The 25,523-nt window shown below is 41.0% G+C and overlaps 1 protein-coding gene across 1 annotated transcript; it reads right to left on the minus strand.

Moving 5' to 3' along the window:
* Nucleotides 1–1,009: 1,009 nt before the first annotated feature.
* LOC119720857 (coiled-coil alpha-helical rod protein 1-like) lies at nucleotides 1,010–25,321 on the minus strand. The gene is made up of 20 exons (XM_038190722.1): nucleotides 25,212–25,321; nucleotides 21,404–21,527; nucleotides 20,658–20,712; nucleotides 19,790–20,077; nucleotides 17,724–17,911; nucleotides 14,996–15,131; nucleotides 13,188–13,295; nucleotides 12,053–12,105; nucleotides 11,582–11,669; nucleotides 9,867–9,977; nucleotides 9,269–9,375; nucleotides 8,436–8,548; nucleotides 7,632–7,743; nucleotides 6,836–6,960; nucleotides 4,840–4,910; nucleotides 4,512–4,629; nucleotides 3,657–3,758; nucleotides 3,100–3,251; nucleotides 1,596–1,761; nucleotides 1,010–1,312 (listed from the first exon to the last, which is right to left on the minus strand). The coding sequence occupies exons 1-20, from the start codon at nucleotides 25,273–25,275 to the stop codon at nucleotides 1,209–1,211; spliced, it is 2,385 nt and encodes a 794-aa protein (XP_038046650.1). The 5' UTR covers nucleotides 25,276–25,321; the 3' UTR covers nucleotides 1,010–1,208.
* Between the last annotated feature and the right edge of the window lie 202 nt (nucleotides 25,322–25,523).

Raw genomic sequence — 25,523 nt, forward strand, 5'->3', positions numbered from 1 at the left:
AAGTTGCCAGAGCAGTGGGGATGATCTAGCTTGATTTTAGCGGATGGCATAGCCCTGCTATCAGACAAGATCAGAGAGGCCCAGGAGCTGCTGAGCAGAGTGAAGACGGAGTGTCGAGCTTAACCTCAACACCAAGAAAACCGAGTACAACATGTACATGGTGTTCAACATCGGCGACCCTGATGCTCTGACGACCAACGGAGGTGTGTCTCTCAATTAAGCTCGTTAATGACTTCATGTACCTCGGCGCCAGGATGAAAGTACTGAGAAGGACATCAAGGTGCGGAAGACTTCGGCTTGGAAAGCTCTTCATGACATGAAGAAAATCTGGAGGTCAAGCCTGTCAAAGAAGCTCAACCGAGATACTTCCAAGCGGGAATTGAGGCGATTCTTCTGTGCGGTAGCGAGACATGGACTCCCACGGCAGCCCAGACCAAGTCACTCGATGGGTGCTACTTCCGGATACTCAGGATGGCACAGAACATTAGCTGGAAGGCCCATATGACAAACACCGAGCTCTACGGCAACCTGCCAAAGGTCTCGGAGAAGGTCAAGTCAAAACGTCTGTGCCTTGCTGGGCACTGCTAGAGACCCAGAGCTGTAGCAAGTCGGGTGATCCTGTGGGAAACTAAGCACAGGAAACCAAGCAGAGGGAGGCCAATCAGGACTATGGTGAGGACGATGAAGGGTGATGCAGGGAATTAGACGACGGATGAGTTCACTAGCTGTATGAACAGTTGAGATGTGTGGCAGGTGCATCATCGTCCCCGTCTCAAGCAGCCACTTGGGTCGCAGAGTGGGGATGGGTTCCAAGGGGTGGTGGCTCTGAATTTGAGTTAGGTGGCAATACCGAGGGTAAAGGGCTTTGTATTGAGTATGAAGTGTGGTGAATTTCTGACTGGTGGGAGACTAGTGCTAGGGATGCTGAGGGATGCGGGTAGGGAAGGCATTTTGAAGTTCATCATGTTGGCTGAATGTGTTCATCAGTGAAAGACACAAAATGACTCAAAAGACACAATCTGAATGTTTGATACACCAATTACTAATTTATTCATCACTTTTGGCAAATGGGAAAAAAAATATTTTTGAATGTACATTGTATGTGCATTTTTAAACCCAAATTGTCTCCATAGCAATGTACTTCTGGACCACCAAGACATTATTAATGTTGCGTGTAGAACAAAGTGTGCCTTCTTGAGGTGAATCGCCTATCCTTTGTCATTGTTCTCAACATCACTGTCATCGATATCTTCGTCTGCCAAGACTTGAGCTGTAAGTGACTGAAGATCAGTGAGGATTGCACTCAAGGGAGCTGTATTGGCAAAAGACAATATTGACAAAAAAGCCATTAGGTACCATATTCAAGAAATTATGAAAACAAAACTAAAGTCTAAACTAAATACACAGTGTATATGAAAAAAACAAACTAGGAGATATTGTCTTAACTCTGTCATTTTCCAATAAATATGGTCTTGTTTTAAAAGAATGATATTCGTTTACTTTTTACTCGTGCTCAATTTCTTTAGAAGAGCCAGCGTTTCACAAGGCAAACCAGAACAAGACTTCTGTTATCCCGTTACAAATGACATCATTACCTTTTGGTTTGGCATGGTGTGCTGGTTGACCCTTGACCTGCCCTTGTTTTGCTGCATCCTGATTGGCTGGTGTCTGGGTTGATTCATCCATCTCACTGTCGAGTCTCCGTGCTGCGGCCCGCTGTGCCTTGTACTGACCAACAAGGCCTTCTTGCTTCAGCGTTGCCTGGCATTAGAAGAAACAACACAAGGGTCATAAAGGTTAAAACAGCAAGGCTTTCAAGCAGACCCGTGTGAAAAGAAGGAGAACAGCAGGATCAAAAGTTTCCCCCAAAAAGGATGAAATTAGGACTTCAGAGGACAAAATCAGAATGAGAGTAGGACTTTTATGGGCCTTCATGTGTAGGTTTTTTTTTGTGATACCCACCCATTGCCACAGCATCATAGGACTTATTTGGTTGTACCTACAACATTTGTGCTACATCCTAAACTAAGCTCTTGTAAGTACAGTTGCAGTAGTCCTGCATGCACTCCAGCCCTTCATTGTGTGATTTACACATGACAGTGTGTATAACATGACAGTGTGTGTTGCATTTTTCAGAGTTGAGGGCAACAAAAACAGGAAAAAGTAGGAAAAGAAGGAATATTCAAAAGCCTGCACCCTATTTCATCAAACTCTTCGTAACTTACGATGCATCGCAGCAATGCAACGCGTCGTATCTCTACGATGCGACGCAGCTGCGACGCGTCCCGCGATCCATTTCACAAAACACGTCGTAACTGCGACGCGTCGTAAGGGTATTTATAGCACAACTCGGTGACTGTTTTATGTATCATGTCAGCATACAGTAAATAGTCGTCTGATATTCAACAAAGAGTCGTCGGATCTCTGCTCGAAATTTGTTAAAACGTGAAACAAAATGGCGGCCGTGCGATGCAATTTTGAAGGAAAACAAGCTCTCATTGGACTGTATAGCTACTTTGAAATTTCAACTCTAATATTCCGGTCTAACTCATAATTAGTCAATGAATTTTCTATTTACGACTTTACACACATAATCTCATATATGTAATGTTTAAGGCATAAAACTGGCTTAGAAAATGACTCTTCTTATTTTGCGATGACCACTAGACACGTCTTAACTTGCAATGTGTTTTAAGCCGTTGTCAAGGAACTTACGACACGTTCAACACATCGCAACTTTCGTGAAATGGATGATGCGACGCGTCGCGAGTTACAATGTGTTACACTTCAGAACTCGAGCTGGGACGCGTCACAGCGCTTCGTGAAATCGGGCGCTGTGCTGCTTGTAATGGACTAAATTCCCACAGCGAAGTGAAGGTGCATAAGCAGGGTTGGTGTCACCCTGGTGGAAAGGGGAGGGTCATTTTTACCATGAAGTGGACCTTTTCAAGTCTAAAATACAGAACACTCGGAAATACACAGATGGTGAACAGACCAGTGGGAAATCGGCTCTTGATCATGAATATGTATGAGGTATAGTAAACTTATCTTCCTCTCTGTTAAGGGTGATAAGTTTTCAAGGGGTCCATACAAACCTACCATGAGGAGGTTCCTGTCTTTGTCAGCCTCTCTCAACAGGGCTGTGATTCTATCAATTTCCAACTGCAGTTGTTCCTCCTGTGTCTGCAGCATCTGAGCGGATCTCTCTCGCTCACGTGTCATCTGCCGTTCAAGCTGCCTCAAAGAAACAACTGGAGAAGATACGAACACACTCAAAATGAGTCAAAATCCTGAATGTTTGAAAACTGGACATAAATACAGGCATTTGCTCACGACAAATTAGCTTACAGTCAGTCCCTTTAATGTTAAAATGGTGCTCAGAATAAAACTACATATCTGAAAAATGTGTCACACTGCTAAGCAGTGAAAAGGAAAAACTTTCTGAGAAACAAAAGGCTGTTTCTCAGGCTTGTAGCATTGCTATTGTTGCTAGCATCATGGTTTCGGGTGTGATCCCTTGCTACATGGCATATACAGAGTTATGGCACATGGTCTTTTATGAGAAAGCAGTGCATTACATAGCATAATTACATAGAGTAATTACATGTATGGCAAAATGCCAATGGAAGAATGAGCTGACGTATTCTTAATATTACCAGCTTTGGCCTGTTCACGTCTTGCATCATTCAGTCGTTTCTCCATCTCTGCAAGCTGATTGGTCAATTGAGTCTCCATAGCTACCATCTTATCCACAGAAGCTGCAGCAACAAACACACACCAAAAGATATCAATAAAAAATACAAACATTTCAAACAGCAGTGCGGGCATCAAACACCAAGTAATCACTTTCCCAATTCTTCAATGAAAATAGACTTTAGAGCCAAACTTAAGTAAGAGAATTTAGAAGGTATTCAAATGGAAGAAAATTTTTAAAAAATTAAAACCTGCTCCGCAAAATGAGAGCCAAGTAATTAAGCACATTTAAAACGTAAACTCTTGTAAAGAAGTGATTGTCTTAATTTAGTACACCCAAAATCTTCAAACCATTTTAATGGTCACGATTTTGTTATTAAAATAAATGGAATAACTTAAAACAAGCATCGTTTCATTATTTATCAATGCCAGTATGCCAGTCTTGTCAAAACTGAATTTAAACACATGATTGAAAGCGTCCATGAGGAATAACATTTCTAATTTGCTTCTTTAAAATTTGCTAAATATCAACCAATCTATCTCAAAAATATATCAACACATCGATGATGATTTTAATACCATTCTAATAAAATAAGCTCAGTGTCAATTTTGACAGGCGCAGAATAATCAAATACTAAATTATTTGAAAATGCACATCACTACTTGCAGAGCAGAACATGGTTAATAAAACAGATTGTTAAAAAGTGTGAAATAAAGATTCGACTGATAACAGAACTATGAAATTGAGTTCAGGTCAGTGAGGAGGGAGGTGACAATACAAGGACATATGAAACCATATTGACCTCGTTCAAACTGACCTCTCTCACTTGACAACTGCAGTTTGGCTAACGCCGTCTTCAGCCTACCGATGGTCCTGTGTGATTCCTGGCTTTCAGACTCGGCACGGTCCAGTTTGCTGGAAACACTCTGCAGATCCTGTCAGCAGAAAAAAAACACCAATATTAAAGACAAGTCAAACAAATGCAAACATATGCACTAGATTTAGAAAACTGCTATATGTAATCATGACAGGCAAAAATCTATCATTGCATGCAAGCAATTTAAGTGCAAGTACAATGTTCTGCTATTTTTCTGAAACTATTCATATTTTATTTTTTAATAAAGCACATCATTCAAAATACCCACCTTCGACCTTTCCCGAAGTTGGGATTCCAACTCCTGCAGTCTGGCTGCATCTTGCTCTTGTCTGGCTTCAACTAATCATAATAAATGCATGAAGCAATCAATACAAGTGTCTCCAATACAAGCGTCTGCGAGTCGGTCTAATTGGCCTATCGCAGTGGCATCACGTTAAAATTGCGTCACCACAGCTCGTGAAATATTGTTCAATTACAAGACATACAAATGGACGGAGAACGTGCAACATCTGAGACAAACAAAACTTAGTGAACAAAAATTACATTTGGTTCGTAAGTGTTATAGAATGCCTAACCCACCTCACTCCTCCAAAATCCTCCTGACGGTTTTGGAGGATTCTAGAGGATTGAGGATGAATGGTAATTGAATCAAATGAGGATTCTGGAGGATTGAGGATGAATGGTGATTGAATCAAATGAGGATTCTGGAGGATTGAGGATGAATGGTGATTGAAGCACCTGAGGATTTTGGATGATTGAGGATGAATGGTGATTGAAGCACAAGAGGATTTTGGAGGATTGAAGATGAATGCATTTTGAGGCAGGACTGTCTGATGATTTTGAAGGATTTGGCGTTGGTAATCCTTCATTTAAACACGAGTGCAAAATTCTTAGCAAAAAAGGGCCTGGGGGTTAGGGTTAAGCATGTTAAGTAGCACCATTGGAACTGGAAGCTAACACAACTTGAGTTTTCATCCAATAGAAGCTAGTAATCAGTCATGCGCACGTGTACAATAATTTTACTAACAAACTGGATAGGGTTGTCTAAGGGGCCTCGGTAACTCGCAAACGGCGATAGGTCAATTGTCCTAACTCAGAACTCAGCCATCTCGTTTACATCCTACCATTGTAACCATGTATGTAGCAACTTCATTTCTCAATAAATTAAAGTGGGTTTTTTCCTTTCAACCTGTACGAAAGACTTTCATTTGTTTCTGTTTAATAATTCATGTTGCTGGGTTTGCTGATAAGAAGAGAAAAAAAAGACTATAGGCTTCTCATGTTAGCAATTTGATAAAGCAACGTAACAAAAATGTAAATTATTGCCAAGTAGATGAAACTACATGTATCAATCATCATCCTGAAAACAGTAACAGCATTGAACATCGTCCAGCATACTGTCTCCTTATAAATGTTGGGTTAATACTACTTCATTTATATTGCATAACCAGCCATACCAGAGGAAATTAGATTTGATCTTTTGACCTTACATTGTAACTCTTAGAAACTCAAATAAACCTGTTTTAGACTGAGATTGAAGAGTGGGCCGCACCAAATCATTCTGAAGCTGTTAATCACATTTATGAGAAGTTGAATGTTTGAAACAATTATTGAAGGCCGGTTCAAAGTTCATGTAATGCGAAGTACATTTGACGTCATGAAACCTTCTCAGCAAACAAGAAAACCTGTACAAGCATTACATTTACTGTGTGGACTTCCAAACAAAGATGTCCACATAAACCAGTTTTCAGATACGTTGTGTGAACTTGCCCAAGTCCACACAATGTTTCCCCCTTACTGGAAACAGGTTTAGAGGCATTTTTGAGTTGGATTTATCGGTTGCAAAATGAAGAGAAACACTCAAGGAAATCATAGAAAAAAATTGGGTTGAAAGAGTTTTGACAGCGTGAGTAAAGTGAGTTTTTTTCACAACTACACAAAAACAAAGGAATGACCACACTAGATATAATGTAAACGTGTGTGAGTTGAAGTGTGTTTGACTTTTTGTGAATTTGCAATGCGAATACTTGCTCAAATTTTGCTGAGTATAAACTGGCCTTTTCAAGTGACTACGTTGAAAGATTAATGCTTGATTTCAGAGTCTAGTTAATAAAAAATACCGTTTGCCTGTCTGAAACCAGTCTGAAATGTGTATTTAGGTCGCTCCAAATATTTTTTTATTAAACACGACCCTCGAAGGCAAATCTATCAACAAGGCTTTGCTGGTAGTGACTGTGTTAAAGTGTCTAGTGAATTACCCTTACATTTTGCTCTGACTTCATTGAACTGTTCCTGCATGGTTTCAGAGTCCTGTTTGATCCTCGCTGCTAGGGCATCCCGTTCACGTGTCACCTGCTGTAACTCCATCTTCAACTGGTCAAATGATAGTCTAATGCATCAAATAACAGAAAACTCAAGCTCCTATGAAATCTTTACAGAACAATAAAACACACATACATGTAGTTATTTTTAGTATATCCCGCGAGTGCAAGTGGAACATGGAATATAGTATATATCGTACCCACCTCCCAAACAGGGCACTGGGAAGGGCTAATTTTCTTCAGGGTACAGGCACCAGAGAATTGTGAGGAGCTAACTGCCTCATCTAATGTGCGCATGCATTCTGTGGCATGTGTCATGCGCATGCATTCTTTGGCATGTGTCATGCGCATGCATTCTGTGCGCATGTGTCATGCGCATGCATTCTGTGTGCATGTGTCATGCGTATGCATTCTGTGCGCATATGTCATGCGTATGCAGAACACCTGACCCTTGTCATTGTTCAAACAAATTTCTACCCAAAGGGAGCTCAAAGAAATGATGTCATACCTCCAGAAGAAATTAGCCATTCGGTGGGTACGAGCGAAAGAATGTATGCCTCTGTGTGCCATATGCTACAAGGCCAAATATGAAACTACATTTTCTGTGTTCCACAAGTGCAAGTGGGATGACAAATTTATCTTCAAGCAAACACGAATAGAATATCATATACTAGATTGATCTTCAAGTAAACATGAATAGAATATCATTTACTAGATTGGTTTCCTGACTCTATCATACCTGTCACCATTATTCTGTGTGTTCTCATCATCATCTTTGGTCAGCGTCTGACTACTTGTCTGTATCTCTTGCTCTCTCAGTCTCCACAACGCATCCTTCCTGGCAATCAATCCTAACAACAACAACAACATATACAAAACCTATTAAAATAAAATACAATCTAATTACAAAAATATGGTGTAAAGACTGATTCATACTTGATGTAAATTTCAGTGCAAAGCGAATTTGCTATTAATGACAAAATATAAATATTTGAGTGAGGTCATGAAATTTGCTTTGCTTAATTGGCTGTCGTGCGAAGCATGAACCAGCCTTCATACAGAACCTTGATCTCTAATTCAAGAGTAGAGAATGACAGTGCATAAATTACAATTCAATTCAAACTCACATTTATTTCCAAATGAAAAATATAAGCAGAGAATACCCGAATAAGTAAATGAATAAGTAAATGGAACGTCGAAAATGGGTAAGAAACATTTGGTGAAAAAAATTAGATGAAAACTATGTCAGATATTGGGAGACGAGAGATCTTTTATAGGCACGTTTAAATTATGAGTCTGAGAAGTTTTAGGTTCAGAAATTGAGAGGTTTCAGAACAAGTCAAATTAGAGGAGTTTGGAGGAAGGATGGTGTATACCTTTGAGGATTTCAATGCGACCAACGTTGCAAAGCTGATGCGCTGATCAAAGGATCCCAGCCTGACAACCAGGCTGACAGAGAAGTTTTAGGTTCAGAAATTGACAGGTTTCAGAACAAGTACCGGTAAATCAAATTAGGGAAGTTTGGAGGACAGATGGAACATACCTTTGAGGATTTCAATGCGGCCAACTGCAAAGCTGATTCGCTGATCAAAGGAGCCCAGTCTGCACACCAGACTGACAAGATTTTCCTCCATTGCTGTGTGTTTCTGTTGAAAGCTGTGACACAAATTGACCAAACAAATGACATTAATGTGACTTGATCCAGCAAAATTGGGTGCAGACTAGTGCAGACTAATCAGGTATACTTTCACTAATAAGTTTTTCCATATATATTCTAAAATGCATAAACAGCTCTACATTTTGATATTCAAGCTTTAGTATGGTTTCATCAGTTTGACATCTCAATGAAAAAGGACAAATTCCCAGTTCCGTTTTAAATTGTAAAAAATTAGCTTAATAGTCTCCAACACAAAAGCAGATCTTGTAACTTCAAACTTATCTTGTTGGGTTCGGTTTGAAACTGACAAACAATCTATTTTCAACTTTAGTTACATAAAATTAGAGAATTAAAAACTACATTCTACATTCTTGTGTGGCCCCAAATTGCTCTGCTTATTACGCTCTCTACCGCATGAAACCGTCCGAGCACTCTGTGGTTTTATACAGAAAACTACATCATCCTTCAAGTCTGCCTTGAAAACCAAAAGGAATTTAAAGTCGACCACTCCCAACCATATGCACTTCCAGTTAAGTTAAACTCTATATGGAGTATTTAGGAGGAAATATATCCAAGATTCAAGATACATATTCATCAGGGAATAAAAACAATGGATTACAATGTAGCACAGATGCTAATAGGTTAAATACACATACTAACAATGACTAAGGCGACCCTATGCCAGAGATCTTTGACCCCTCCACGATCGTTACCATTACCTTTGTAGCAAGGATGTCAGTTGGGGCACGGTCTCTTCATGTGCACTCAGTTTTGCATCTAGGAGCTCTGCAACCTGTTGCACTGATGCCAACTCATCTTGAAGACTCTAACAAGAGAAAGTATTAAGATATTAGTACATAAGCTTGTTTGAGAACTTTGTCGTTGATAAGCAATGTCAGATAGTGTAAAAGTTAGCATCAAAGCTAGGACAATATTGAGAGGAGAACATCACCTGCTTCTCAAAGTTAACACAGTTTTTCTTTTCTAAATTAAAGCAGGTTTTGTGTGCTCTGAGCAACTGGTGAGAATTTGACGCAACTTTAACACAGAGGCCAGGAAAGGGCAAACATTAAACGGCAATGTCTTAAGCATTTCAAATGTGTATAATGAGACCAATTTCGGTCAGAGAGTGTGTAAAAAAAGGAGCTTCCATTGAAAAGCACTGAAGAGATACCATTTCAATTTGCCCAGGTGTTAGCAAACGACAAAATGTATTTACTCAGCCTATTCTTGAAAGAGTCTTCCCACACTTCAGGCCTACAAATTGAACTCAAGAAAATTTATTGAAAAAAGTCATATACATGTTTTGTGCCCCACCTGACTCTGTCCCCTCTCAAGTTGAAGCTGTGCATCCCTGTCAGCAATGGAATGCTCCAAGAGGTGGCATTTATTCTGCAAGCTGGTTGTCTTCTCTTCCAACTCAGTTACCTGGAGAAGACAAAAAAGGAATGTAATGAATTACACCATAACTTGTTTTCTTGTAACCTGAACTACAGGTCTCTGGATTTGCTCTTCAAAAGAAAGTGCCCAAAAAAGTGCTCAAAACTGAACAGGAAAAGTGGATTTTTGATTTCCATCACCTAACCATTACAGGGTGTCCAAAAAAACCACAGGTACCCATAACCACAAAGGAATAATGCGAACAAACTATGAACTTCATGACCATAATTATGGTTTTATCATAAACTATGGGTAGTAAGTATGAACTTCAGTCGAACTCCATCGGCGCAGCTGGTATAAGACTAGTATGTATTCGGCCAGGTTGCGACATATTAAATGACTTGACGAGTACGTTCTCGCACCGTTATTCATACATGCTTGCAGCGCATTACATATGCAGTGCAGTTTGCGGTGAGATCCAATGGCAAACCGCTATGCAAATGAGGACTAATTCATTCCATTACATGGGGAGTTTTCTCATCAAAACGTCGGGGACATGCTTGCAGATCTGGCGACGTTTTAACGACCAAATATACTCAGTTTGGTCAGTTGTGTATAGAAATAAAATGTATTATAATACTTAATGTACTCATAATATTTATTTGAGTCGTGTATGCCCTATAATAAATTTTGTGATGTTACACAACACAAAGCACAAACCCTCGAAGTAATGAGAGTGATCTCCCGTGGCGGCCTAGAATACACTCTGTTATCTGAACCAATTAGAGTGCTCGCATTGAATTCGCTAGCGATTCAAAATACTCCCATATGTTGTGTACAAAATTGAAAACATATTCGCCAAGTCGGTAATTGAACATCAATAGTCAGCATCATTTGGTCTGGGAACCAGACTACGTGCATTGCAGCGATATATTTTGTGTGTAGCCGTGGAGCCAGTAACCGGTACCGTATGCAAAACGATTACCGACTTGGTACCAAGTCTAGGAGTTCCATAGTTTTGAACATGGCATGTAAAACCCTCTTAGGACAGTTTGGTGTAAAACATTGTGAACACAACCAGACATAAGACAAAGAGCTTCCAGGGATAAAGAAAACATGAACAAAACAGGATTTGTGCCTCATGCATCGTGAGTTGCATTCGAACAGCAAGGAAACGGTACATGTGTCTTCCAACAACGTTGGCGTGCGGGCACAAGACGGTACCCCAGCTGACATACCAATGTTGTCAGGACCTGCTTTCAGAAATATTTAGGGATGTACAATGTAGTAATGACACTGAATCATGCTGTGGAATGACTTCCCAGGTCACCTGAATTTGACTCCTGGTGACTTTTTTTGAGGGGGTGGGGAGGCATTTAAAGAACAAGGTTTTAAGCAGTCCAGTTTCCAGCCTTCAGGATTTGCAGGCCTGCATTTGCCGTGAGATGGGCAATTCACGTGATCAACCTACAATGGTGGGATGGACCATGAAATGTATGTGTCAGAGCTGAGGACGGGATTTGTCGGAGTCAGTGTGAATATTATGCTGCTAAAAATTAGCCCGCCTAGTTAAAATACAGTTCAATAAAAAAAATAACAAATTTAAAAAAAAAATGTATAAAAGTAGAAACACTGCCTGACTCAAACAATACCTGCCAATTATGGTCCCTCCTGATATTTCCTTCAACAACCTCTTGTGATTTCAGCTGAACAAGGAGCTCAAACACTTTCTCCCGCCACCTGAAACGTAGGACAAATGGCCCGTTTCAAACTGAACATTCAACTGAATCTTGCTCTTCACAAAGAGGCTATCCGGGACAAAGATTTGTGTCTTATGACATACGACATTTATAACCAAGAGTATGAAATTTACAACTATTGCTTTAGGAACAGGGAAGGTCCCATATCAATCCTTTTTGCTTTCACACATTCCTCATGAGTGCATTACTTTCAACGTAAAAAGAAAATGATAAACAAAAATGGGCAAAAGTATTGTGATTTGTTGTTAAAAAATGTGACATCTGAACCTCTCATATTTGATCTTTATACAGTTGCATTTGCCAGCGTACACAACAGTTTAGTAAAATGGAATGTAATATGGAGTATGCAGGCTGACAGGTTACCTTGTCAGAAGCAGCTGCAGTTTCTTCCCACTATCTGCACTTTCACCTTTAACCTGAGGAACAAATTGGGAAAAAAAATAACACAAAGAAAAGTAAAGAATACATTATCTAACATTAATTCTAACAACTAAACAGTGCATGAATATCAATCTACATGTACATGAATATCATGACATCCTCCCCCAATGAAACCGTTTTGTTATAGGTCCGGTACGCTTTGCCTGATTGGCATGAAATTTGGTTACGTTTCCTAACCTTTAAGCCTACCGTAGGTCAATGTACTAAGCAAACTAATCCTGTGAAATGTTTATGGTTGTCGTGTTATGGTTGTCGTGGCAACCATAAACATTATCATACATTTGGGTCGTTTCAATACAAAAACATCAACATATGTATTTTTCTGAGTCAAAAACATGTTTTCTTTGCCCAAACCTATCAAGTATTCACGTTTGACCACACTTCCTGGTCACATGACCAACTACAATGTATGCAAAGAATATGGCAATGAATGGCCCGAAAAGCTGCTTTCAATTTTAACCTTTTTGTACTTGTGCTCATTGTTTTGAAGTATTTTTGAACAGTTCTTGCATGCAAAAATTAAAAGAAAAAAAAATGTATGGTGAAAGTCAAAACCTTAGGGGGAGACCAACTTTATGGATTAATATGTATGCTTCACCTGATGATCCTACATCCTGCATTGGGCACTCAGTGTGTGAGTGGAGGGTTTGCTACATAACATGAAAGGTGGGGAGCTAATCATCCTTACTCGCAGCGGAAAAGCTGAATTGCAAAACACACGGCTACAACGAGCCTTAAGGCATGTAAAGGCACCTTTGACAGCCACCATATGACCTATGTCTGACCACAGAGCACAGCCACAGATCAAAAGTGTTTGATTTTTGTGGAAGGAAAACCGGAGAGCCCAGAGAAAAACCCTCGTGGCACAGGAGAGAATCCACGCACAACTCTACTCCCATATGGTCCGAGCCAGGAATCGAACCCAGGCCACAGTGGTGAGAAGCAAGCACTTTACACACTAGCCACACATGCCACCCTGAAACATGTCTGGCGCAGTCACAAATTAAATTACTTTCCATTCCCCTGTTGAAGACACTCCTGTGCTCTACCCTCTTACCCTTGATAACTCTGCCTCCTGGATTCCAAGGATCTCATTGGTTGATGACAGACGAACATTCAGCAGCTGTACAGCGGATCGTTGATTGTCCAAATCCCTCTCCAAATCCTGACACAAGTGTCAAAAAGATCAATCATGAAAACACTGGGTTAGTTTCTTAATATTAATCAGCAGATCACCATAGGTCATTTCAAAATCAGGACCTCCACGTGTAAAACAGATTTTCAAAACCACAAAAACATTTGTGCGCTTTGGCTTATGTTTTTCTTGATTTTGTCGCTGGATTTTCAGCGACGACCCCGTATGCGAATATAGATGAGATTATTATTCAATACTTGGTAGTGGAGGCTCATATTTTTTAAATGGACAGACAGCTGGATAGTGTGGTTGCATTCTCCAAAGAGTTTGGAGTTCGCAGACATAATATAACCCGATATAAATCCAGCTGAAACTAGAGCTAATGTGCTTCCTGAATCACGGATATCAGCCCTAAATTGCCGTTTTAACGGTTTGTCTGAATACTGACTCGCACCGACCACAAGGTGATCATTGCTAAATGTGGCTGAGATCGGCAAAAGCATGCAAGAGAAGCAACTATGAGCATTTGATATTAAGCCCGCTGAAACATTACACAAAATAACCACCAAGACAATACATGAAACAGTATGCCTGTAGATTAATCCACATAAACCATCAAAAATTAATCATAGCAATAGTGTTGTTTATTGGCCTCCGTACTTTTTAATCCACGGCGGAGTGTCTGGACGAATAAGCGGCTACCTTTACGCAGGTGGCACTAGCTGCCGCTAAAACAAATCAAAAGAATGCAGTATTCAGACGCCACTTCAGCGGTTGCGTACAAAGTCTATGGAGAGTGCGGCACTGTGCATGCAATTGCCTGTCAACGTGGTCGGCCGCGCACGAATGAGTTCATTTTTGAATGCTACACAACATCCACAGTATCGTGCGTGGTGGTTTGAAACCTTCCCAGAATTCCTATGTTTTTATATTGTTTTTACGTACGTTAAGAAAATGATAAACTTCAAATAACTCGACAACCAAATAAGTCAGGAATATGAAATTTGAGAATTAGAGATGAAAAAATACACTGAACAGGGCTGCAAAGATTTGAAATGTAAAACAGCTTTTTATTTTTTATCATAAAATGACCCCTTCTGACCAATAGACCACTGGCCAAATTCTGTGAACACTTTTTGTGAGGCTTGGTCTAAAGATATAACTGACTAAGTTTTACATTAATTTGGTCAAGACTGTGGGAGAAAAAGCATTTTGTAAATATTCATTAGATGACCAGTTCTGACCACTGGATGACCACTGGCTGGATTTTACAAACATGGCTAGGTAGGACATGTGTCAAGGTTTAATTTGACCAAGTTTGTTTGAAATCGGCTGAATAGTTCAGGAGTTATAGCCATTTTTTCATTGGTCACGTGACCGTTTGCCGAAGAAAGAAAGAAAGAAAGAAAGAAAGAAAGAAAGAAAGAAAATGGACGATCACAATATATATGCGTGCTTCGCACGGCTGATAAAACAATTTATGCAAATTGCCCGTGTATTCCTTCAGCACAAACTGATTTGCGCATTGTAGCCAAGCAGCATGAGGTCGCTGTTCGTGCCTCGTGCAGTACGTGATTGTACAGCCTTGGCACGTGGGTAGTTTTATGTTAGCTGCCATCCATCCATCCTCGAAGGCTAGCTTTGCAGTGCTTGACGGCTTCGCCGCCTGGTGGATGAACATCGACTTAACAGGTAAACATGAGGTACAATGTAAAGCCTGCTTTGCTTACTTTGATTTTCTTGAGGTGTTTTTCTCTCTCTACTTGCCACAGTGCGGTGCTCCTACTGGCTGCCTGGGTGTCGCCGATGTACGCCTTGAGTTTGTTCACCCGACTCTGCAAGGACTCGACAGCTAGGCCTTTCTCTCTGTTTTAATCAAATAGAGAAAGTGTTAAAGAACACCTCCACAGCAAACACCACTACTTCAATAACCACCTGTGACCAAGTTTGGCTAGCAATATGTTAAATAATAATAATGGGGGGGGGGGCTAATCATCCTTACTCACAGCTGAGAAGCTGAATTGTGAACCGAACGTGGCCGAACCAAATGCATGAAAAAGGCGTCTAAGGCAACCGCCATACGACTCATGTCTGACCACGGAGCACAGCCAGAGATCGAAAGCGTTGATTTACGTGGCTTCCATTTGCCATTCATCACGATACTAAAAGAATCACTACTGTTAAATGAAAGGTTAATTTGCGGAAACACCATGTGGGAATAATTTCTCAGAGAATGGTTCTGAAAAGAACCAGAGGAGTTCCTCTGGTTCTTTTCAGAACCATTCTCTTAGTTTGAGAAATTATTCGCACATGGTGTTTCCGCAGACCTTTCATTTATTAGCATCTCCACCATGCAGAGCCTCAAATTTTACTGATCACTACTGTACAAATACTTTTGTTGATGTGTATCCAAACACGTTTGTTATAATAGCATTCTAGTGTACACAATGTATACTGAATTCAAAATATTGCATTTTGTGAAAAAAAATTTGCTTCTACTGCCCCAAACGAAGCCGCCAAATTCCTTTCTTTGATCAGTAATTAACGAAACATGACATTCCACATTCAGACATTACTTTTTGCGATACTTGTACTTCATAACAAAAATGAAAACTAACACCAATCTACCAAAGGAGTACATTTTCACAGATGTGGGATTTGTCGTTTGAGCAGAAAATTTGAGGTAAACATAAGGAAATACACACAACATGGTTGTTACCTGCGATTCATAGAAAAAGGAATCGTAAAACTACACACTGAAAAAAATGAACAACCGACTGCAATCCAATTCCAACATCAGTTTTGGCTAATGATGAATTTTTCCAAAATATATCAAATTATCAAACATACGGAAAATGAATGCATGAAAAAAAGTCAATTCACGGGATCCAGGCAAATGTTTATTTACACCATGGAGTTATATTATACAAATATTGAATGCTTCGAGTGGTGTAGTAAAACTAACCTCCCGAGGTGATCTGTGGACGTTCTATTTTCCCGAGGCGAAGCTGAGGGAAAATAGAATGCTCCATGGATCACCGAGGGAAGCTAGTTTGACTTTACCTCGAGATAAAGCATTCCATATTTGTTTTATAACACCCTAACCACAGATTCTGCTTGGTTTTAATATTTTAAAATATCTAAATCTGAATACAGTTGAAATAAACGTCAATTTCAATACACAATTGGTGGAAAATGTATTTCTCTCTTCCAAACTACCCCTTCACGAAATGTTTGAACCCAACTCTGCGGCGCGCTCTCTTTGGAACAAAACGCGCTACTCTCAACGCGCACACCAGCATGCATTTGCACACAAATACCGCGCCGTTGAAATAGTACTTTGGTTGCTAATGGTATAGTACTTTGGTTGCTACGGGTATAGTACTTTTGGCCGTGCACAGAAAGATACTCTCGGCCAATCAAGACACAGAATCTGTGGGTGAGGTATTATAATAAATTACTAGAGCACTAACTCCTCATTCTTGCGCGCAGAGACACTTTGAAGCCGCTCTGGGCGCAGACATTTTGAATTCATGTGCGTGTTTGTAGAACACAATCAAAATAGATGGATTGAATTTTGAAAGTGTACTCTAAATGCAACGCACAAGTAGAACGTACGCACGCTTCTTACGAGTGTAAAAAGGCTGCAGTGGATACGCACACAGGTTGCGCTGTGTGTGTAGAGCAAAAGACATGCTTCGATGACGCACCGGTATGGAATCAAACGCAGATATGCAAATAGATGTACAAAATACGTACAAAATTTCTAGGTCTCCATATGTTTGTGTACAAACATGGATGCGCCCAGCAGGCATCACTATGTACATGTACATAAGTTAGCGCTCTAGTAATTTAAAGCTATAGTCCATCATTTGCAGCCATCCGAAAAGTAACTAGCGTAACTATTGTTGAAAAACATACTTGGTTGAAAGATAATAAGGGGACTAAACTCCCTGTGAAATTATTCTTTCTGGCAAACTGTCATTTTGAAGTAATCAACGAAAGAAGGCCTTTCCAATGGTGCGTCTTAAGGCGCACCGTAGGAAAATTTAAATTAGTAGTTCGTTTTGTTATTCGGCGAAGCGCGCGCAAGCATTGGCACGACGCACACACGCTGGCGGTTGCTATAATTCGTCGGATCGGTGCGCGACATCGCGTAGCTGCAATCGGCTCAGTGAGAACGCGTCTCGGACGCTGAATTCAGGCCCAATTCAAAACATGATTCAGCAATTTTTGATTTGAAATTCAGATCCTAGAATGCTGTTTTTCTCGGAATATACAGCTGAAGCTGAGCTGAAACTTCATCAGGTTAGTTGTTCAGTATCCTTCATTAGATTTTGAACACTTTTGTTGCTTCAAACGAACAAAATGCACAAATTACAAATGATGGACTATATCTTTAATATACATGTAGCTCTATGATTTACACCAAATTTTCATAAACATTATGCTCCTTACCTGTTGCTGTTGGTGAGCTCATTCCTGATCTTCTCGCTCCCCTCCTCACTCGTGAGTAACTTCTCCCTCAGTTGACTCACTTCCTGCTGATACAGTGTCTGAGTTTTCTTTGAGTCTTCTTTCAGACTTGTGATCATGTCCTGTTTGGATGCCATCTCTGCTTCGTGTGTTCTCCTCAGAATGCTCATCTTCCGAAATCCACCAATAGAGAAAATCAATCAATTACAAACACACAAAAGGACACTTTTTCTTTAACTTTAGGCTAGGAGAAAGAGCTGTATTTGTGTAAATTTTTTGTTTTCCACTTGATACTTAAATTGTATTGAATGTCTTTTACGATAACCTAAATAAATGTGATGCGATCAAGCTAGATGAGTTGTTTGTCGGAAACTTTCATTTGGAGATACAGGTCAAAAAAGGACCACTTCATCACATCACTTCGTCATATATCATACATCATATAGGTGATCCGACTTCCATAATTTTTGAACTAAAGATGTTGCCAGCATGCAGTTTACACAGCAGTAATGCTGAGATTGTGCAGTTTTCAAATCTGTAAAGAACAGAAATGACCAGGGGCGACAAACGCATCATTTAGCTTGATGCATCACAAATATTGATGCTTATAAATACATGTACATTTGTACATGTAGCACTTTCCATCGTATCAATAATCCCAAAGCGTTTTACAATTGTTCTCCCCTGCATCAGGCCACGAGATCACACAGCAGCCAATATCAGTGCACATTCGGTCCTCTACCCTCACCTGGGTAGCATGGGTGGAGAGGCAATTGTAGTACACTGTACAACATCGTAGACTTGAGGACAAGTCGTTAGACAGTTGTGTTTTGCTCGACGAGGCCCCCAATATTTACTAGCATGGCGCTTGTAGGGCTGTGTATACGCGGCTTCAAAAGTGCAAAACTGTAACGTTAAACTATCTTGCTCATGGAGATGTGCCTATATAAAAATTACTCATCAGAAAACTAATTTAATATTTTTGCCAAAAAAAAAAATGTAAAAACTGATTTGATTGATCATGCAGCATCTCCTAGCTGCTCGCTAGGACCCCCTTGTTTCATCCTTCACTAGCTTCACTGCTTCCAGACAACTGTAACACCCCTTCACTGTTGGAATCCCTTCAGTCTCCTGACAACGGCCAGAGCATACTGCCCAAAAATGTTAAGTTCCTCCGGTTCTTTTCAGAACCTCACAAACTCACAAAAGAGATTTGTCACATGGTGCCACTGTAAATTGTTATCGTACAGGGTGAGTAAAAATAACGAAACCCAAATATCGGGACCATCGTTTTAGAGAAGTTCTGCATGTAGCACTTTCAAAATCTAGGATATGAAAGCCCAATTCATAGGCTTTCTTTTAGCACAAGAATGATTCAAATCACTCTTGTACTTTTCAAGTTACAGAATTTTAAATACAACCACCGTTTTAAAGTTCTTTCCATGGATCACAAGAAGGTATTCAGCAAAACAAAAACAAATCACATACAGATGTGTGTGAATTGTTTTCGTTTTGCTGAAAGAACGCACACTTTTTTTGTGATCTGAGGTCAGAACTCTAAAACACTGGTTGTGTTGAAAATTCCATAACTTGGACACAGGAGTGATTTGAATGATTCTTGTACTAAAAGAAAGCTTAAATGAATTGGGCTTTCATATCCTAGATATTGAAAGTGCTACATGCAGAACTTCACTTAAACAATAGTACCGACATTAGGGTTCCGCTTTTCTTGACACACCCTGTATTGATCCGATACACCGTGCCCTCTCGAGACGTGCACACAATAGGGAACAAAATATTGTATACATCTCCAAAGGGCAATTTCTATAGATGAATACATCTCCACTAGATTTTCACGAAATAGATATATGGATTTTACTCAAAAACTAGGAATTTCCAAGGTGGGTTGATCTGTCGCAAATGGAAGAGTTTTAGGAAAGGAATATTAAGTTTCACTTTCAAACTCAAAAACTTTACTGCACGAGAACAAAGAAATGTCTCCTCAACAATACAAATTTCAGTAAGTGTGGTTGAATTGATGTGGCTACCTGTGCCGTGTGTTCTTCCTCTTGGCATTTCCTTGCTGCTGTAAGAGTCGCTGTCTCTGTTCTATACCTGACCTCCGTTTCCCTTAGCTTCTCCTCCAGCTCCCCGACCTCTCTCTGCCGCTGTGACCTCAAGGTCATGACCTCCGACCTGACCTGGGCCAGCTCAGTGGCCTGCTTGCTCAGGATGTCGGCAGTGTGCTGGAGGTGCAGGAACTGGTGTGCAGGGAGGGGGGACGGTGGGGCAGGTGGAGGCGGCTCTACGGGGGCTCTTGAGATTGCTTTGCAGGGCTAGGAAATTATCAGGACAAATGTTGTGGATTTTCATGTAATTAAGCGATCCATCAAATGTCGTAAAAACAAATCTTGTTTTATACAACAATCCGATTTTGAAATGACAGTGACTGTTCTAGTAGCCATTACTGGAACACTTCCACACGTAAATGCTCATCACACGCGTTTCATGATTGTGTGTATCTCTGAACACATCAATGCCTGGGTGTCGCCTGAGCTTCAAACTTGGAGCATTCCAGTAACGGTGGAAAGCCACAAAGAGTAGGCAATTGGTATTGGTCTATAAATCATCGGGGGGGGGGGGGGGGGGGGGGGGAGGACTGCAAGTTACATGTCGGATGTCACCACAAGTTACATGTATGTATATTTTACCAACTTCAATAACAAATCTTATCAACTAGAATTGGTAAAAAAATGTTAGCTGGTGACATTTTTACAATGTTCATTTGGAAAAAGTTGTGTGACTGAGTTGAAGTTAATAACAACTTCTTCTTGATTTCAATACAAGCTAAAAAAATAAGCAGTCTATGTAAATAATACAGAGATTGCCTTGCTAAGTCATATGAAAAGAACTTACATGTTCACAGGTCTCTTGTCCGGTTGAAACTGCCTTTTCCTGTGGTTTTGAACTTCTGCAAATGAAATACAATTTCGCTTTTACAGTTAAGTCCCACCTTAAATGTGGTTGATAGAACCACACATTTTTAACCCTAACCATGCTAACCGCCCTGAATCCTTCAAAATCTTCTTCGCCAAAGTGGAGGAATTTGGAGGATTGAGGTTACATACATGGCAAGGTGCGTTACTGATTTCAAAGGGTGCACTTTGTCAAAGTCTTGGGCCGGACCTTGTGTTGTTGTTGCTCAGCCATGCATAAATACAGGCCTGGATTATGCTTGAAATCCTCCGCACTTCTTCAGGATGTCACTGGCCAAGTCTCAACATATTGACAGTCACTGCCGCATAATTTTGCAGGATTCAGGCAGTGTTCACCCCTCCGCGGACCTTATTCAAGAAATATGTTTGATGGAGGAATTTGCCGGATTGAGGAAATGCTATTTTTCCTTGAGGCCAATTGGAGGATTTTGCAGGATTGAGGCTACATCCTAGCAAAAAGGCCTAGGGAGTTGGTTAGGGTTAAGGTGCTTATTAAGGTCAACACTGCAAAGTACAATGTATGCATGTCCAACCTTGAAATATAAAACCCTTTTAATAATAACAGCAAGCATTCTGTAATCAATCACTTTACAGATCTGTTTTCAAGTTTGTGTTCAAAAAATTTCACATGACTGAACTTCTTCGAAGTTAAACAATTAGGCCTACCGAAGGAGTTCATTCTCTTGTTGAAGTTGATCAATTTTGCCCTTGGCTTTGGTCAAGGCCTGCCATGGATCAGCAGCATCCCGGCTCTGGAAGGAGGAGGGAGGCAGCAAGCGACTTCCTGGAGCTGAGGAGGGAAAGACAGACATGAAAAAGTGTAAAGGAAGACAATTGAGAAACTCTTTATACACTACTATTGTGTACTTTACGTACACATGAGGGCACAATATACACCAAGGATTACTGAAGTCAAGCAACAGCTGGTGTAGCTTGATTTTAGGTTTGATGAAATACGGACTCATTGGTGGTATTGCCCATGCTTATGCATACATAATTAATTTGGAGAGGGACCATGGTCACGTGAGATGGTGTATTTAACAGAAAAGGTGTCGATTTTTATAGCATTCAGATTTTCATTAACCCTAAAGGAAGGGGGGGGGGGTGGAATCTGCAATAGCCTTGGAAACAAAAATCGCGACCCGAGCTGTTCTGACTTTTTAGCCTCAAGTCTTGCGCATCTTTTGATACCAAAAACATAAAATTCGGACCATGGGTTGCCGCACAGCGAAAAGTTTTCTCGCGCAAAAAAATGAATTTCCCCCATCTACATTGTACATGTACGTAGTGTACACAAATCAGAATTACCATTCATGCATATGAATAAAATAATTAGCCATAATTGCAAAACCCTTTGACCTACAGCCATGAAATGTCTTGAGTATGTGATGCGATCAAGCTAAATAAGTCATTTATCGGGAATTTTTATTTGGATACAAGGCCAAAATTGAGCCACTTCATCACATCACTTAACAGCTTAATCACATCTCTTGGTGTTCCAACTTCCATATTTTTTTTAACTAAAGATGGTGCCAGCATGCGGTTTTCACATCAGTAGGCCTAATGCTGAGATTGTGCTCTGTTCAAATCTGTAATAAAATTTTTTTTGGCCAGGGTCGACAAACGAATTGTACATGTAGCTCGTTCTATGCATGTAGGCCTATGCATGTTTCATAATTTTTCGTCACTCGATTGCCGAAATCTTGGGGGGGGGGGGTGGGCGGAATTTGCCCTAGCTTTTATGCGCCTATCAATTGTTCCCCCCTCCCCCCCCCCCCACTGCCCCACCCAAGACGTGGGGATTGTCACTTTTGAAGTGACAAAATCCCCACCCCTCGGGCAAAATTTAGTGACAATCCCCGACCATGCCTGACAATGACCAGATGGGGCTCTGGAGTGCTTTGAAACGTGCAAAACTACATCAGGCCAACTTTACTCACTCTTTAGCCAGCAAATTTCTCCAAAAATTCCATTTGGCAAAAGAAAAGGTCCTCATTATTTCTTGTTTTGCATGTTTTTAATACCTTAAGTTTTTGGACTCTCATACACAGTATTGAAAGTCCCAAATTTTCGGACTAGACAATGACATACATGTACATACGTGGTGCGCACTAGTGAAAATCTTGTCTTTCCATGTACAATGTAGAACGCCAATGTTTACAATGTTATTTGAGTGACCGAAATCCCCACCCTGGGGCATGAAAAACGTGACCAAATCCCGACATCGGACCTGGGGCAGCGTGGGGGGGGGGGGGGGACATTTGGGAGATCGTGTATCTACAGGCCCTGTTCCTAATAAGAGAGCAAAATCCACTTTTAAATTATTTGGCCTACCAAACTACATGTAGTTCAAGTATACAGGTAGGCATATGTCATAGATATAAGGAAGGTTTTTGATTTTTTGAGGGAAATTGGGGGTAAAATGACGATGACAACGACAAAACGCAACAAGAAAATAAAGATGGCGGTCAACGCACGATGTACAATGTGTACCGTGAGCACGCAAGTCGCGCTACACGGCATGCACCAACCGGCCCGTAAACCGCATAGGAAAATCGAAATTTCTACCCCAAGAAACTGTTGAAAAATTACCAAAAACTTAGGTGCCATAACATTGAGAGAAGTCCGCTTTAGGTAAACAATGTCAATTTTTAGTAATAAAAACAAATCTTGATTCTAATTTGATCAAAACAAAACAGGGGCCCTACACTACACGATGGTCACGTCTCGATAGTCCGAAGTACCATTGGTCCAAAGTCCCATTGGTCCGAAGTCCCATTGGTCCGAAGTCTCATTGGTCCGAAACATAATAGGGGGCCTACTGTGTAGTTCCACTTGACTTGTTCAGGTTGACTGACCCTAACCCTTACCCTAATCCTATGGGGCGTCGGACCAATCACTGCCAATGGGACTTCGGACCAATGGGACTTCAGACCAATGGGACTTCGGACCAATGGGACGTTTATACCAATGGAATGTATAGAGCAATGGGCTGTCGGACCAATGGGCTGTCGGACCAATGGGACTTCGGACCAATGGGACTTCGGACCAATGGGACTTCGGACCAATGGGACTTCGGACCAATGGGACTTCGGACCAATAGTACTTCGGACCAATGGTACTTCGAACCAATGGTACTTCGGACTATAGAGACGTCCCCCTACTGCACGATCGCCATGTTTTGACTTAAAATATTATGCCGCAGATCAAAAAATGAAATTAACGTAGGCCTATGCCACTAGTTTTTCCCTGCAATGAATTGTCAGCCATCAGAAAGCATGGAAAGTGGTAGGCCTTAGCCTACATGTTCTAAAATAAAGTAAAAAGGGCACAATTGCAGAATACCCCGCCACTCACATGACTCAATCTATCCACCATTGTCCACCTCGTACTGGAGCCGTAGCCGGCTACGGAGTCACGGCTGATTGCCTACTCCTAGAACTATGAGGCTCCGCGTGAGCGGAGCCTCATAGATCAAGAAGCCCGCAAAATTGCCTGCAGCACAAAACACTAATAAAGTACAAAAACGTCCATCAAAATGCAGCCATTTCACACAGAACCGCTGCACAGTTTGCCCCTATACTCCGTACTTTATCTCTTGACATACTCACGTATCTTGTGCGGAACTAACATAGGTGGATTCTGTCGGTTTTTAGGCCAAAATGATGAAAAATATGCCCTTTCCGCACTGAGCCAACCTGACACCTGAAAAGTGCACGCATATGATCGAGCGATGATTTTCGGTTCGCTCGGAGCGCGCCGCGGGGGGTACGGTACAAGCGAAATGATGTGCATGCGTACAAGTGCATGTACCATACCCCCCGCGGCGCGCTCCGAGCGAACCAAAAATCATCGCTCGATCATAATGCGTGCACGTTTCAAGTGTCAGGTTGGCTCAATGCGGAAAGGGCATATTTTTCATCATTTTGGCCTAAAAACCGACAGAATCCACCTATGTTAGTTCCGCACAAGATACGTGAGTATGTCAAGAGATAAAGTACGGAGTATAGGGGCAAACTGTGCAGCGGTTCTGTGTGAAATGGCTGCATTTTGATGGACGTTTTTGTACTTTATTAGTGTTTTGTGCTGCAGGCAATTTTGCGGGCTTCTTGATCTATGAGGCTCCGCTCACGCGGAGCCTCATAGTTCTAGGAGTACTGATTGCCCTCACTAAACCTTCTCATCAGCACTACTTGCGTCATGCTCCACTGCACTCCCACTCCGTATCCGCGTAACCCTGGTGGTAGCCGCCAACAGGGTAGTTGGTTTGGACTTAAAAAATTTTCAGCAACTCCCAATCCCATTCCTTTTGTCATTGTTTGTCAATGTCATGTTTGTGTTGCTTCGTTCTCAAGCATATTCAAGGGGACTCCCACTCCGTATCCGCGTAGCCAGAGATTTTAGGGGTGTATTTCCGAGTGGCGGGGTATTCTGCAAATGTTGTTAGCATGGTTAGCAATATAGCATTACAAACCTTTCTTTTCTGGATCAACAAGTGGCTGGGAAAAATGAGAAGGGGGATTCAAGTTCGCCGCCATGTTGAATTACTAAACTGCGCCCTCTGTAGTCCAAATGCTGCAACTACCCGGCTCACCAAAATGCATGAATTATCTCGGAGGAAATGACGGCAACCGTAGTTGTCCATTTCTCTTTTCTTCTACAGAACCAAACAATTTACTCATTACATCGTGGCTATAATTACTTTTTATCTTTTGTTTTGCATAGGAAGAAGCTCTGGGTGGGCAGCAAAAGGAGCCTGCGCGCTGCTGCAATTCCAAACTGTCTT

This window comes from Patiria miniata, unplaced genomic scaffold, assembly GCF_015706575.1.
Source record: "Patiria miniata isolate m_02_andy unplaced genomic scaffold, ASM1570657v1 HiC_scaffold_9, whole genome shotgun sequence".
Taxonomy (NCBI): domain Eukaryota; kingdom Metazoa; phylum Echinodermata; class Asteroidea; order Valvatida; family Asterinidae; genus Patiria; species Patiria miniata.

Bases quoted from the DNA above. Each gene is read 5' to 3' on its own strand.
- LOC119720857 (XM_038190722.1), bottom strand. From the start codon at position 25,275: ATGGCGGCGAACTTGAATCCCCCTTCTCATTTTTCCCAGCCACTTGTT. The intron at 20,713-21,403 runs GTAGGCCTAATT...TTTCATTTGCAG, and splicing joins CAAGAGAATGAACTCCTTCG to AAGTTCAAAACCACAGGAAA. The intron at 20,078-20,657 runs GTAAGTTCTTTT...ATAATTTCCTAG, and splicing joins GACAAGAGACCTGTGAACAT to CCCTGCAAAGCAATCTCAAG.